This window comes from Mus pahari, chromosome 6 (genome assembly GCF_900095145.1).
Source record: "Mus pahari chromosome 6, PAHARI_EIJ_v1.1, whole genome shotgun sequence".
Lineage (NCBI taxonomy): Eukaryota > Metazoa > Chordata > Mammalia > Rodentia > Muridae > Mus > Mus pahari.
The window spans coordinates 19,161,372-19,174,756 of record NC_034595.1 but is presented as its reverse complement, the minus strand read 5'-3'; the positions used below and the strand labels follow the sequence as shown (position 1 = coordinate 19,174,756).

At 41.2% G+C, this 13,385-nt stretch overlaps 1 protein-coding gene across 1 annotated transcript in view; it reads right to left on the bottom strand.

The window, feature by feature from the left end:
* Window positions 1–3,760: 3,760 nt before the first annotated feature.
* Window positions 3,761–13,385, bottom strand: part of Pappa (pappalysin 1) — a 229,112-nt gene continuing 219,487 nt past the window's right edge. Inside the window, exon 21 of the mRNA XM_021200408.2 lies at window positions 3,761–4,496. Within this exon, the coding sequence (XP_021056067.1) occupies window positions 4,389–4,496 (108 nt within the window). The 3' untranslated portion in view covers window positions 3,761–4,388. The remainder of the gene's footprint in view (window positions 4,497–13,385) is intronic.

Here is a 13,385-nt window from a genome sequence, read left to right as displayed (position 1 = left end):
AGAGAGAGAGAGAGAGAGAGAGAGAGAGAGAGAGAGAGAGAGGAAGAAAGGAAGAAACCCTATGAACATTGCCTCAGGCTGTGTACAGAATGGACAGTCCATTTAATATCCTCAGGGCCTCAAGATCCTCCCACTGTGAGGTAGGTAACTAGTTGTATCCCCATTTTTCAGCTAGAGAAACTGAGGCAAATATGGAGGCAATTTAATGACTTCTCCAAGATCACGGAGTAAACTGAAGGCTGGGGGAAAGCATTCTGGAGCTTTGTGCCACACACATAAACTTCTATCTTGATCATTAGTACATTGCTTTTACAGAGGAAATGACAGCTAGGAATTTGGGAAAACTTGAATAAATCACAAAAGGAGGTATTTCAGAAAACTTGTTCTCTATTTCGTTGTTTGCTTTGTTTGTCTTCTTTCTCAGTACTCAGTGGGATCCCCTGCCTGTTCATGAAGCAGCTTCTTAAGAACAGAGCTGTGCAGTGGGGTTCTGAGTGCCATACTGGCAAATAAAAATACCTTATAGTATAAAAACGACAAAGAGACACAGTTTCTATCCTTAATATTTGGTAAAAATCAATATGAAACCCTCCCTTATCCCCTCTACCATGGACAGTCACTAAAGAAATGAACCAATGCTTAGCTAACAACAACTCAAGGGCAAAAATGCCTTACTTCCTGGACCTACCACAATGTTCAGCAAATGTTAGTCAGCGCCATAGAATCCCACTCTATGCCTTCTAGAGAAATATCTATGTCGTCTCTACCTACTCAGTCTATAGAATAGTGTCCTCAAGGAAGCATAAAAATGGGGCTTATATTCTTAGGTTTTCATCATGCATTTCAGTCCCTCATAATCACTTTGTCTCCTATTAATTTCGGTCTTTACAGCTTTGTCACCTTCAATTCCTTCTATTTATTTTGTCACTTGAAGTAGTTTCAGGAAAAAAAATCACACAGACACACACACATAAAGACACAGAGATACACACACACACACACACACACACACACACACACACAGAAACGGTTAACATGACTGCTTTCCTTCCTGTTCTTTTCTTTTCTTTCATGTCTTTTTCTATTTATTTCTTTAAAAAAAATCCACACAGGTAAGACCTTTAACAAATTGACAGTTACAACCAAGTTAAATCAAACCTGGAAGGGAGGTAGCTGAAATCTGTCCCAAAGAATTATTTTCAACAAATAGCATTTAAGCATTGGCCAATGTGGGAATGAGACAGAGAAAGGTCTCGGCAGAGGTCCAGTGTGCTAAGGCCAAGAGCAGCAGCTGATTCCCTCTTTCTCCAAAGGCCTGCTATTTAAGACTGTTAATCTCTCTTTTGCTCTACACCCCACCTCACCTACCCACACTGACTTCCCAAGGACTGACTGACTTCCCTCTTGAGGCTGTTGGCACAAAATCCAGGGGGTAATGCAAGTCCTCCGGGCAGACAGTGTGTTGCGGTTTGGAACAGTTCCCCAGATGGGGCTCAGAGAACTGTCCATCTCATCATTGCTTCCTTGCTGCTAACAGACATACTGCTTCAGCTGCAGAACTCCCAAGTGCTTTAGGGCCCCTTAAGCTGTGGATGTACAATAGTGCGCCAGACCCGCCTCCTCCTGATTATCCCATTGTCCAAAACAGATGACTGAGGAGATATGACAAGGAGTTTATTCTCAGGAAGAAAATGAAACTGGGAATCAGTGCATTGAAAAAATACAGCTGACTGTCCTGCACTAAGGTCTGAGAAGACCTTATGAATTACACATCCCTTGTGGGCATGAGGCAGGCTACCAATTGGGTAGCCTCTTTTATCTATTAGGCTCAGCAAATATGAATTTGTTCTTAACAGGCTTGAATGGCGGTGAGAAGGAAACTGGATGGGACTCTTCCTGGAAAGCTCCCCCCACCCGCCACCAATTCAGTCTATGAATCTCAACAGAGGAGCCAGCCTCCAGGAATCTTTGCCCAGCAGGAAAGTATAAGAGCAGATGACAGTGAGACCAAAGACAGAGTTTGGATGTGGATTGACTGGGAGAAGTTCTTGTGGTCTTTCTTAGTTTCTACAACTCTCCTATTGATAATGTCATCTGGGGTCTTTGGAGATTTCTGGATTACTTATCTGGAGGGATGGCCCTGTCACCACTCTTTTGCTTGTCCCTTCTAAGCTGACACAGCACATCAGAGCAAGAGAGGAATCTGAAGGCTTGACAACAGTTTGTGGATCTTGGAGAGATGATCATAATCAGGCCAGCTACCAGAAAAAAATTGTTCTTATATTTTGCTAAAGATTGGTCCAAGAAATCCCAGGGGGAAACACACTGTGAGATATGCTTTTGGAGGAGACAAAGTGGCCACTTCCCCACTCTAGACTTCAACCTCAGAGGCTAAAGGACAGGACAAGCTGCATAATATAAGCACTCTATCCATATTTTTGGGTACCAGTGCAAAACCATCTTGGTACATTTCTTGATATAATGGACCACAGATGGTCCATAGCTACCTTTTCAAATGTTCTTGATCAGCAGGAAAAAGCTATTGGTCATAATATGAAAACACAGTTGGCTAAGTTACTATTGGTTCTAGTAGAAAAGGGGATGCGATAGTTGAACAATTAATGCCTTAGATGCAGTGTGGCTACACATGGGCTGGCATTTTGCATTCTGTTCCAGACTTTGTTATATTGGTTGGTTATCTCCACTAGACTTGAGATCAGCTGATGTACTGTCATCTTTCTGTTATCTAATTCATTTAGATCCCCCCATTCCATTGCTTCCCTGCTCCACCTTTCATAAATTATGTCAAAGTTAGCTATTCTATCCACATCATCCTGTGTTAACTCTTCCCATATTAATTCAGAGTGTGTACATAGGTAAGAAAAGAGTCAGGAAAAAAGGCCCTGCATATATTGCTGGCTTCCATGTACAGTTGACTCATTTCCTCTTAACATTTAAAGGCTAAATATGGGAGGGGAAGGAGTGGTGCCCAACAATGAATGTGGAAAGACGTCCTAACATCTGAAAAATTATGTGGAAAATGTGATGTCTATGTTGGGCACTCAGTCTGGATCTCCAGGGCTTTCCTTCGATGTTCTAGTGTACAGTCTAAATTGCCAATATACAAGATGTTTCACAACTGTATCTGCTTAGAGTAATAGCGGGAGTCTCAAGACCAAATCTTGTTCTAGCCTAGAGAGCTAGGAAGACTGGGATAAGGATGGTAACTTAAGTCCTTGCTATTCCAGCAGTCTCTGGGTAGCTCCAGCATTCCCAAGTTTAACACTGTTCCACTTGATTAGGAAATCTAACACTGGCTTAGATATTCTGGACTTTCCAGAAGGGCTCCAGCATCTGGCATCCCTCAACTCTTTCCCAGAATGAGAAGTCTACTCATGAAAGGGTTAAGCCCATGAAGGATTTCTTTTCTTCTAGATGGGCCAAGAAGTGAGGAAGTGTGGGAAAAGATGAATCACTTTTGAGGCAGTCTACTTGGTTATATGGAGTTTGTTCTAATCTAGTTCTACCATCTTAGGGCACTCAATGTATTGGACAGAGCAGCAGGAAGAGTAGCAGCAAATGTGGTCCCAAGGTCAGATCTGGAAAATGGGTGGAATCTGGAAGGGGTATGAAGACCTCAAGCAGGGAGCTGATAGAATACCTTAATTCTGCAGTCCTAAGCCATTTCCAGCTCAACCTTGCACCCTGGTGTTGGAACAAAACCCCCATGGCAGCAAAAAAAAAAAAAAAATTGGGGAGCTTTGCACACCTTGGAATATTTACCATTTAGGAAGCCCTAGTTCCCTAGAAGACTGGTGATTACAACCATTTCACTTCCAGTCCCAAAGCACTACACAATATTCTGAGCCTTAGAATCTGAGATGTATTGGCTTCCCAGTACTTGGTCTTAGTTTCTAGGACAGTGTTCCTTGGGAGCTTAGAAAAATGAAAGATTGAATTTTTTGGATTTTGTTCTATTTTTTTTTTTCAGTTGTTTTCTGTCCTCACACAGACATTGGCACGGGTGTGCATGCATGCCTGTGTTCTAACCACAGATGTGCATACTCCTTGATACACACACAGTTTTGTTGTTCTTTTGGGCTATGGTCATTTGAGAAATGGAAACCATTTTTCGAGGCTCTGGGACTACATGCCGTGTGTGCAATCCATCTTAGACTACAGGATAGTATTCCACTCCGTCATTCAACATGGTGAGATTCAGTTCATTGCCCCACAGTTGGTCCTTCCTGGGTGAAATTAAAGGCAGACCGGTTGGGTGCTAAGGATCCCTGGTGTGGAGAGGCCATTTCATTGAGCAGCAGACTGTGAAATCAATACCAGAGGGATGCAGATCCTGGCATTGGGAAATCTTTGACACCTGTCTTTCCTTAGCCATGGCTATATCCCCGAAGGTCTTTCCGGCTGTGTTCTTGAGCCTCAGGGTCCCGACAGGCGCAGTCATTTTGTAGGTCACAGGACATAGGAAAGGGAGTGACCTGCAGAGAGAAAATCAAGAATGAATCAGATGTTTCGGTCTGATTTTCGGGGAGTTGGTAAAGAGGAAGGGGGTGGTCACTAGATTTGAAAAATATATTCCAGTTCAAATCACAGTTCTACTTTCTGATAGCATTACAATAACCTTTTCCTGTAATACAAGGATCATTATCATAGCAGATTACATTTGAAGAAGCATCTCTGTCAGGGAATAGACTTTTCAGATAAGAAAATACTGATTCTTTTTCCCTTTTACAACTATATACTAATCAACATTTTTACCAAGGATGAAATTGAAACCAAAAACTACTCATGTCTGTACCTTAGAAGGAACTTAGTAAACTCCATGAGCTGAGCAACATGGGTAAAAATCATGAGTACTGTTGCAGTGTCTTAGGGTCATTGTACAATGGATTATCTAACAAGTAAAACTTCTTGATGAACAAATTAAAGGATGTGAAAATGCCATTTAAAAGAACAAAACTTTTTATACATAGTGGTATATTTGATTTGGGGAGAAAAATGAAATCAAAAGAGTGCATAAAACAATTTTGTGTGACCTTGGATGGGGCCTGAAGTCCTGAACAAGGAGCACTTTACATAAAAGTTCTAATTAAATTTGTTGGGAGGACCTTTCTTGGAAACATATTTTAGCATAAGAAAAAGTGTGAGGCCAAAGTTGCATTTCCAGTCCATCCCTTAATGTGCTCTGTGACCTTGGGCTGGCTGGCCTTTCTAGAAAGTGTAAGGAAAAGCCCAACAGAGCAAGTGTCTTCTCCATCCGACACATGATCCATCTTTCCACAGATCGCAGTGCAGTCCCTGCTGGAGTCCCAGCCTGAACTAACACAAGTCGATTGCACCGTATTGCATCATGACATTTGCTTGTAACTTTCCCCAGAGGGTCCCCCATCTGCGCAGATGGATTTAATGACCTCATTCGTCTCCAAGTGCTCACAATTGTCTCTGAGAGCATCTTTCTCTCCCTTATTATCTTGTACTAGTGAACTAATATTCTCTCTCTCTCTCTCTCTCTCTCTCTCTCTCTCTCTCTCTCTCTCTCTCTCTCTCTCTCTGTGTGTGTATGTGTGTGTCTCCTCCATAACTCTCAACCACTCTCCACCTTGAAATATTTGAAATGATTTAAATTTAAGTATTAACCTTAGCCTCTCTTTTTCACCTATCTCAGGGGAACTTGGAATATGTACAATTTCTGGAGTCTTAGCAAACTCATTCATGAAATAAGAACAGTGGAAATGCATCCTTGTATCTTCTAACACTGATAAAGCATATATGAAATAGCTAATGAAAAATATCTAGCATGGGGCCTGATAAAATAAGTTATCAATTACACAGACATATACTCATGTACATACATTACACATACACCAATACATCTTATATTAATTAACACAATTAATGAATACATTAATAAAATTCTTTGATACTGAGATAGATTGGGTCAATATTGTTCAGAATTGTTTTCTTAGAGTCTAAGCCAGAGAGTGAGTTATTATTTGCCCCATGCCCCCTCCCATGTCTAAGAAAGAGAAATCTCCTTCTCCCTGGTGGGGAAAGTAAATAAGGATCTGAGACAAACTCCAGTTGCTGACCCAGTCTGAAGAGGACCACACTGACAGTCCAAAGGCCTACATGACATGTCTTTGCTTCATGCTCACTGAACAGTTTGGGCAAATTCTTTCTCTGCCATAGTCCATAGTTTCAACATGTATGAAACATTTAAAAGCAGCAATACCTCTTGTCATATAAGGAACCGCACAGAATTCTCCAGAACGTGGCCTAACATGTAGGGTATGCTCAGTGAGGAATAAGACATACAGAGACAGCCTTTTCTCTCACACATGCCATCATCTTCCCAGCCTCTTCTCCCCTTCTTCCAAACTCCATCCAGACTTTGTCTAAAACTTGTCCATCCCTCACCCAACCTTTCTCCTGACCTCACTCAAATTCTGTCCTTAAAACTTCCCAGTTAACCTTTACTGGCTTCTCTATACTCTCCTGGCAACTCTTTCCCACTGAGCTCCATTTGACCAGGGCAACTTCTTATCTGTGTCCCACATATCCAAGTATTTGGCAAATTCTGTCTCTTAGAAGAAAATTCAATAACTCCACCCTAAGCTTAAAGTCTGATGTCATCTGAGGACTCCATGATTCTCAGACCTCACCTGTACCTTTTCTCACACCTGCCCTGTGGTGTATTCACTTAAAGAGTTTTTAAACAATCCAAATATTTTCCCATATTTAAGTCTTTAGCCTTTTGGTCTTAGGATATCAGCATATTATTTTTACAATCTTCCTACACAGAATTGCTTCTCACTTGTGTGTCTGCTTGGTCTGGAAAGGAAGAGGGGCTAGTGCTGAACTGTATCTTAGCCAAGTGATAGCCTTGAGTAGAATCATCAGTAGATGGGCTCATGGATGCACAAGCAGATAACAAGCACACATCATGGACTTTCCTGATTTGTACAGTAAGCATTAATCTTTATGACCTATATTACCCACTATGGCTGAAAATATTTCTCAGTATGGAAAATAGGAAAGCAAACCCAATCCAGAAAAAAAAAGTTAATTAATGTAGCTTGTGTGTGTTTGTTTGTTTCTGTGTGTGTGTGTGTGTGTGTGTGTGTGTGTGTGTGTGTGTGTGTTTCATTAAGTCTAGAGCCTTACACAGGCTAGGCAAGCTTTCTCCCACTGAGGTACCCATACCTCTTGCCTAGACACTAGAAACAAAGAATTTTAGGAACAAACTCTGCCTTGCCTGTTTATTTTCCTACCCTCTTTAGTTCCATTAACTTCTCTAAAGTCATTGGCAGGCAGAGCTCTGGAACCAGCTGATTCTCACACTGGTCTGCTTATGTTTGAATGAGACTTCTAAACTCCATCCTAGCAAGGCCAACCCTGGAAGTTTTAAAATTTCTTAAACAGATACATCTGAAAGTAAACATTAGGGAATGTAATTAGAATATGATAAAAGTAGAGAAGGCTTGGGTTCTAAAGGGAATCCACCACCTTCTTGTGTCTTTAAATCATGTTCTTTAAATATAGGTACAGTAATGCGATCATGGTAGAAGTTTGGAATTCATGTGTAGGCTCCAGCTGAGAAATGATGCCTTCATAAAATCTCCACAATGTTCTGGTGAGAGTCAATAAAATCAGCTCCTCTCCACACCAGCTCTTAGACATTTGTTCCTTATGGCAAACCTAGCCCTGAGCTACTCTCAACGTGCATTATCTCATTCTTTGCTTCCCAGCAACTGTAATAAGGTAGCTATTCTTACTATCCCTGTCTTATACCTTAGAGGAAACTAAGATGCAAAGAAGTGAGTCACTAGCTGGCAGGTGGCCAGGAACATGCATCTGTGTTTATCATCATTTCTCAGTACCATGCCCATGCCCCCCATAAGCAAGAACAGGAATCAAAACTCATCTCAATGAAGAAGATCCTTAGGCACAGGGACAGGAATCACAGTTCGATATAGTAAGAACTGCGAGCCTGACTTCCAGTTTCTCAATCCCTATCTAGAGTCCCTTCTGTGCTGCCTCTCTTGAAAACCTGCCACACACCATGGTGACCAGATAATATTTGAAGATGCCCAATAACCGTGTAGCTCTGTTGTCTCATGCCAGACTCCGTTAACAAGACTTGAGTCAATGAGTCAAGGGAGGATTCTCTCCCTTTCCTTCTTGGCTAGAGGACGGTGCTCAGACCTGGACTTTCTCCATCTGGGTCAGTTGCCCATTCATCCATGGGTGTGAGTGGCTTAGAAATGCAGCTTGGGCAAATGTACCACAAAGCTCTGGCTGTGGCTCTTGTCTTAGGCTGGGAGACAGGCAAGGGCTAGATTCTGACTCATCCTCAACAGGGAGGTAGTGGGCAAAATATGGTGTGTGTGTGTATGTGTGTGTGTGTGTGTGTGTGTGTGTGTTAAGGAAATACAAGGTATCTTTTGTTGATGGTCTGAGAGGTATCTTTCATTGACAGTCTGAAAGCTTTAGTTCTGCTGCCCCATAGCAAGGTACCTATGCTATGGTACCTTGTGTCAGTCACTGTATCTCCCTGAATCACAGGGACTGTACAGCATACATATAAATAGTTAACAAGCCAAGTAGATAAAGACATGACACATACAAAAAATATGGTTCTTGGGGGAGAGATGGATACAGCGCCTGATACAACACAATGAATGGATAGAGTAGAGTGCTCAAGTGTGGGTAAATTATTCATGATTGATGAACAATGTACACGGGTATAAGGAGGAAATGTACTTGTAGAGATGGAAGGAGAACTTAGGTTGGAGCTTTTGCTCTGTAATAGACTTAAAGTATGCTCTCAAAAAAATCACTTCCTTTTCTGAGCTCCAGTTTCCCTTTCAATAAAAATGGAGGTAATAAGAATCAGATCAAGGGAATTTCTTCCCCCAAAGTATGAAATCCAGGAAATCAGCACAATGAATGCCACAAAATATGTGTTCATTAAATGATGGTGATAATGTTCCTTGTCATGGTGAGGTTGATATTGGTTTTGTCAACAGTGGCATTGATAGTGGCATGGTGAAGATGATGGAGGTGATGGATGATATTGATAGCAGTGACAGTAAAGGTAACTTTTTGAAAGAACTTAATTAGATTCCCTCACAGGAACAAATTATAAGTCCTTTCTGTGTCTGATCCACATGAACATGGCATGGTCAACCTTGAATGGGAGGGGGAGAGAAACACCTTTGGTATCTGTGATCCCCAGCCACCAAATGCTTGGGATGCTCTGTTGAGCTAGCTGCTTGTTTTCTGCTACTAACCCTTTTAGGTTGGCATACCAGCCTTCTAAGGAATATTTTTGGCTCCTCTAAGCCAGTGCGATGCTTGCAATTCTTGGAGAATGATCAGGCACAGTGGCTTGAGCTGGAAAATCCTTATCTATCTAGGCTCCTTTCTTCTTCCTCTGTGCTCTTATCTGCCTTTATAAAGTAAGATGTGACTTCCTTCACACTTTCCCTAATTGGTATCTGGGTTCTGGTATACTCCATGACCTCTGCCAAAGGCACTCTATCTTCCTTTCACCCTGTGTCTACTCCTGTCTTAAACCTCTCGCCTAAGGTCTTATGAAAGTGTAATGTCTTACCTGGTGTGTAACAGATTCTAGACATCTTTGTTAATACACCTCATTTGCTATATTATCACCAACACATTAACTTACTAAAATTCTCTTACTAAAATTATTACATTTTTATAAGAATGAGAGCTCCCATCACGGACAGCTGCTTTGTATCAAGGCTTGTGGCTCCAACAAGAATAAAAAGCCAACATCTTAAGAAGAGGAGGCCTACCTACCCATTTCTGCCTACCTCATGCTACAAGGCAAGTGTCTGGGTGGGAAGTTGGATAAGTCCTGCTATCAAAGTTTCCAATATTGCTTTGTATGCCAACATGGCCCAGGATATACTACACGGTGGATGTTGGTGAAGGAACAGAAGACCAGAAAAAGTTCACAGATGTCACACTGAGCCAAGTAACTGGAAAGACCTAGTTCTAGGGAAGTCTATCTTAACCATGGGCCTAAAGTGTACAGATATGTATAAAGGAAGACACTTGCTACAAGTAAAAATGCACGATGCTTTGACAAGTCACAAGCCCATTGAATGATGGTCATAAAGGTTAGAGGTGACATGTTCATAAAATACCATCAATCTGTATCTCAGATCTGATTGTTACTGCCTGGATGATGTGAGACTTTCTAAGTCTGAGTTTCATCAACATCTACAACAGAGCTACTGTACTGGTGAAGTGAAATACCAGAGAAAAGCAGTTACTACTATGTGTGACAATGAGACAACTGTCTGTAAATACTTCTCTAGAAGTGGGGGATCATAATCCCACATACATCTCTGTCACCTTGTCCTCATATTTGACCTGACTGAGTCTGTTTTCTTCCTCTGTGGCCAGTTCTAGAAACACCATGCACAAGAGATTCCCACCACATTCACTGCATAGTAAGCGTTCAGCAGGCGCATGCTTCTGTTTGTAGCAACCCTGCCTTGTGGATCAGTTTTGAGGACAAGACTGGGTGATCAGGGAAAGGGATAGGGTCCAAGGGTTTGGGTGATAATGACATAGACATAAAAAGTAATGTCAGGAACACAGAATCAAGAAAGCCTCTCCTTTCCAGTAAGAGGTTCCTTACTGGGGAAACTGGAGAAAGAAACAGAACTTTCTCCTGTCCCATGTATATACAGAATAACCCCCAACTTGGTCATCCTGGGATGTCAGGGACTACCTAGGCAACGCTGCTTGTGGGATAGCTGCTTTCATGTGACACAGGGAGGGTCCCCCACCCAGGTTCCCTGGCAGCCTTGGAACACCATAAAACGTCTGTAGCCTAAACTGAGAGAGCCAGGGCCAGGTGCAGGGAGAACAAGGCCCTATTCACAGGTACTTTCAACTTCTGAGTCTCAGCCCTGTGCAGAAGAAAGAGCAGGACTTGTGAGTCAGACAGAGCTTGATTTGAATTTAGACTTTGCCAATCATTGGTCAAATGAACTTGGGCAAGCGTCATAATTATTTGAAGTTCAAGTTAGTTTGTCTATTCTATACAGGTAATAATATTGACCTGCCAGTGTTGACATGGAGATTAAAAAGAGTCTTGGCTCAATATTTTATATCTACAAAATAAATACAGAAGAAGGGAATGGCAGTGTAGATGAAAGAAATACAGAGTAATCTGTATAGAATTCTCAAATTTCCGCAAAAGGGGAGTCCAGGAGAGAGTCTGGCACATGAGGTGATTTGTGTAGATGTTTGCTATCCTTGGGTTGTTTGTGTTTTGTTTTGTTTTGTTTCCTATCATTCTCTTCAAACCAGTCTACTATAGAGAGTAGCAGGGGGTATACAAAAGATGCTTCAAGATGTTGAGGCTTGAAGCTTATTTAGAAGGTACTTTGGGCAAACTTAAAAGGGTGGATAAGTAATGTTAATGTAAGATATTTTCCCTCTTCTTTCTGGAATCTACATTTTGAGAAGTGTTAAACACAGGTTGAGTTACTATAACAATGCCACGCATGCCCTGAGAAAGTCCTTTAGTCTCTATAATCAATCCTCTAGTTCGCAGAGCCCCACCACTCTGTCCTGAGCCATATTTACCTTCACTGGGACACTCTTCCCCCTTAGAGCTACATATACATCCTCAGGGAACCTTTCTCCCCCAAGTCCTGAATCGTTCACAAAGACAACTGGATGGGCTGTTATTATCTGACTGCTTCGTATTAGCTTCTCTAACAGACAAATCTCACAAGCATAAAAGAGTTGTATCCATCGAGTCCTACTGTGGGTACACAGTATGGTCCAGAGAAGATGCTCAGTGAACAGTCATCTCACTGTGAAAAGAAAGTCTGGACCCATGTAATGTACTGCTTCATCCAGAAGGCTAGAGCAGCAGAAAGTAGAAGATACGAATGGGAAAAATCCCAGACTACCAGGCCCTGCAGAGTGGTTATTGCAGATTCACCCAACTCAGGAAAAGAGAACCAAATGATATCATACACACACACACACACACACACACACACACACACACACACACGTAGTAAATTACTATAATAACTTGGAGTCTACATGTGAACTTCAATCACATTATTTTACCTCCCCACACCACATTCTCATAAAAACAGTAATATATTTAAAAAAGCTCCCAAATAGGTTTATAATAGTTTAATTTATAAATTATAATAGTTTAAAATTATTTTAATCAGAGGCACCATTTGACAAACTTGTGAGCTAAATCAGTGTTGAAATTCTAAAGAATCTTCTACTTAAAATAGAACTATACCCTTCATTACTTATAAGAAAAACCAGACTACTCTGATGGGCTAAAATATGAATTATGATAGGTTATATTCACTATAAGCAGATATCAAGAACCTTATAAATGCTTACACGTTCAACTCTAGTCATTTCTGACCTAGAAATAATTTTGTAAAGGAACAGGTGTATTTCTGAAAGTACTTACATGCACAAAGATATGAACATAACTCCAAAGTTCAAGACAAGAGTTAAAATCAATGGCTACCTAGCACAAATGCTGTACATCACAATCGACTAATAAACACCAGCATAGCAAAAAATATACCTGAAATATTAGATCACTTATGTGTATAAATTTTCCTGTGCCAAATAAACGGAAGTTAGAACCCAAACTGGGAATGTAGTGACATACATACAGAGATCTACATGACTTATGTTGTGGATAGCCCTGGAACTAATTACATTTGATGTTAATTCCCTTCTCCTGCCAGAGGTTGAAAACAAGGAATGAGTCAGCATTCAGGTGATTTCCTATAAACCTGCTTCCCACCTTAATTTGTAAAATAGAGGAGAGCTGATGATTGGGCAAAGAAAAGGGAAGATGGAGCAGAAGGTAGGAGAGAAGAAGGAGAAAATGGAAGAGGGAGAGGACACAGAGGAGGGGGAAGACTAAGAAAAGTGGAGTAGAAGCACATGGCCTGGAGAAACCACACGTTCATGGATGTGGAAGATGGTAGTGTAGCGGTAGATCAGCACAATCTAGGCACACAGCATGTATTCATATTAATTGAGTTGTGTTTTCATTGCCAGGGCATATTTGGATTGGAGATTTACCACAACAATGCTTACAAAATATGTTTAAAAATAAGAAGGCGGAGATGTCATTTTCTTCAGTGACATAACCATTAGTAAGTTACCCTTGCTGCAGTAAATAACCCTCACCCATGCTCAGGCAAGAACTCACACACAAAAAGAAGGCTAGAAAGTAGGAGCTACATGGATTAGCAGGATTAACATAGTAAAAATGGCTATCCTGCCAAAAGCAATCTACAGATTCAATGCAATCCCCATCAAAA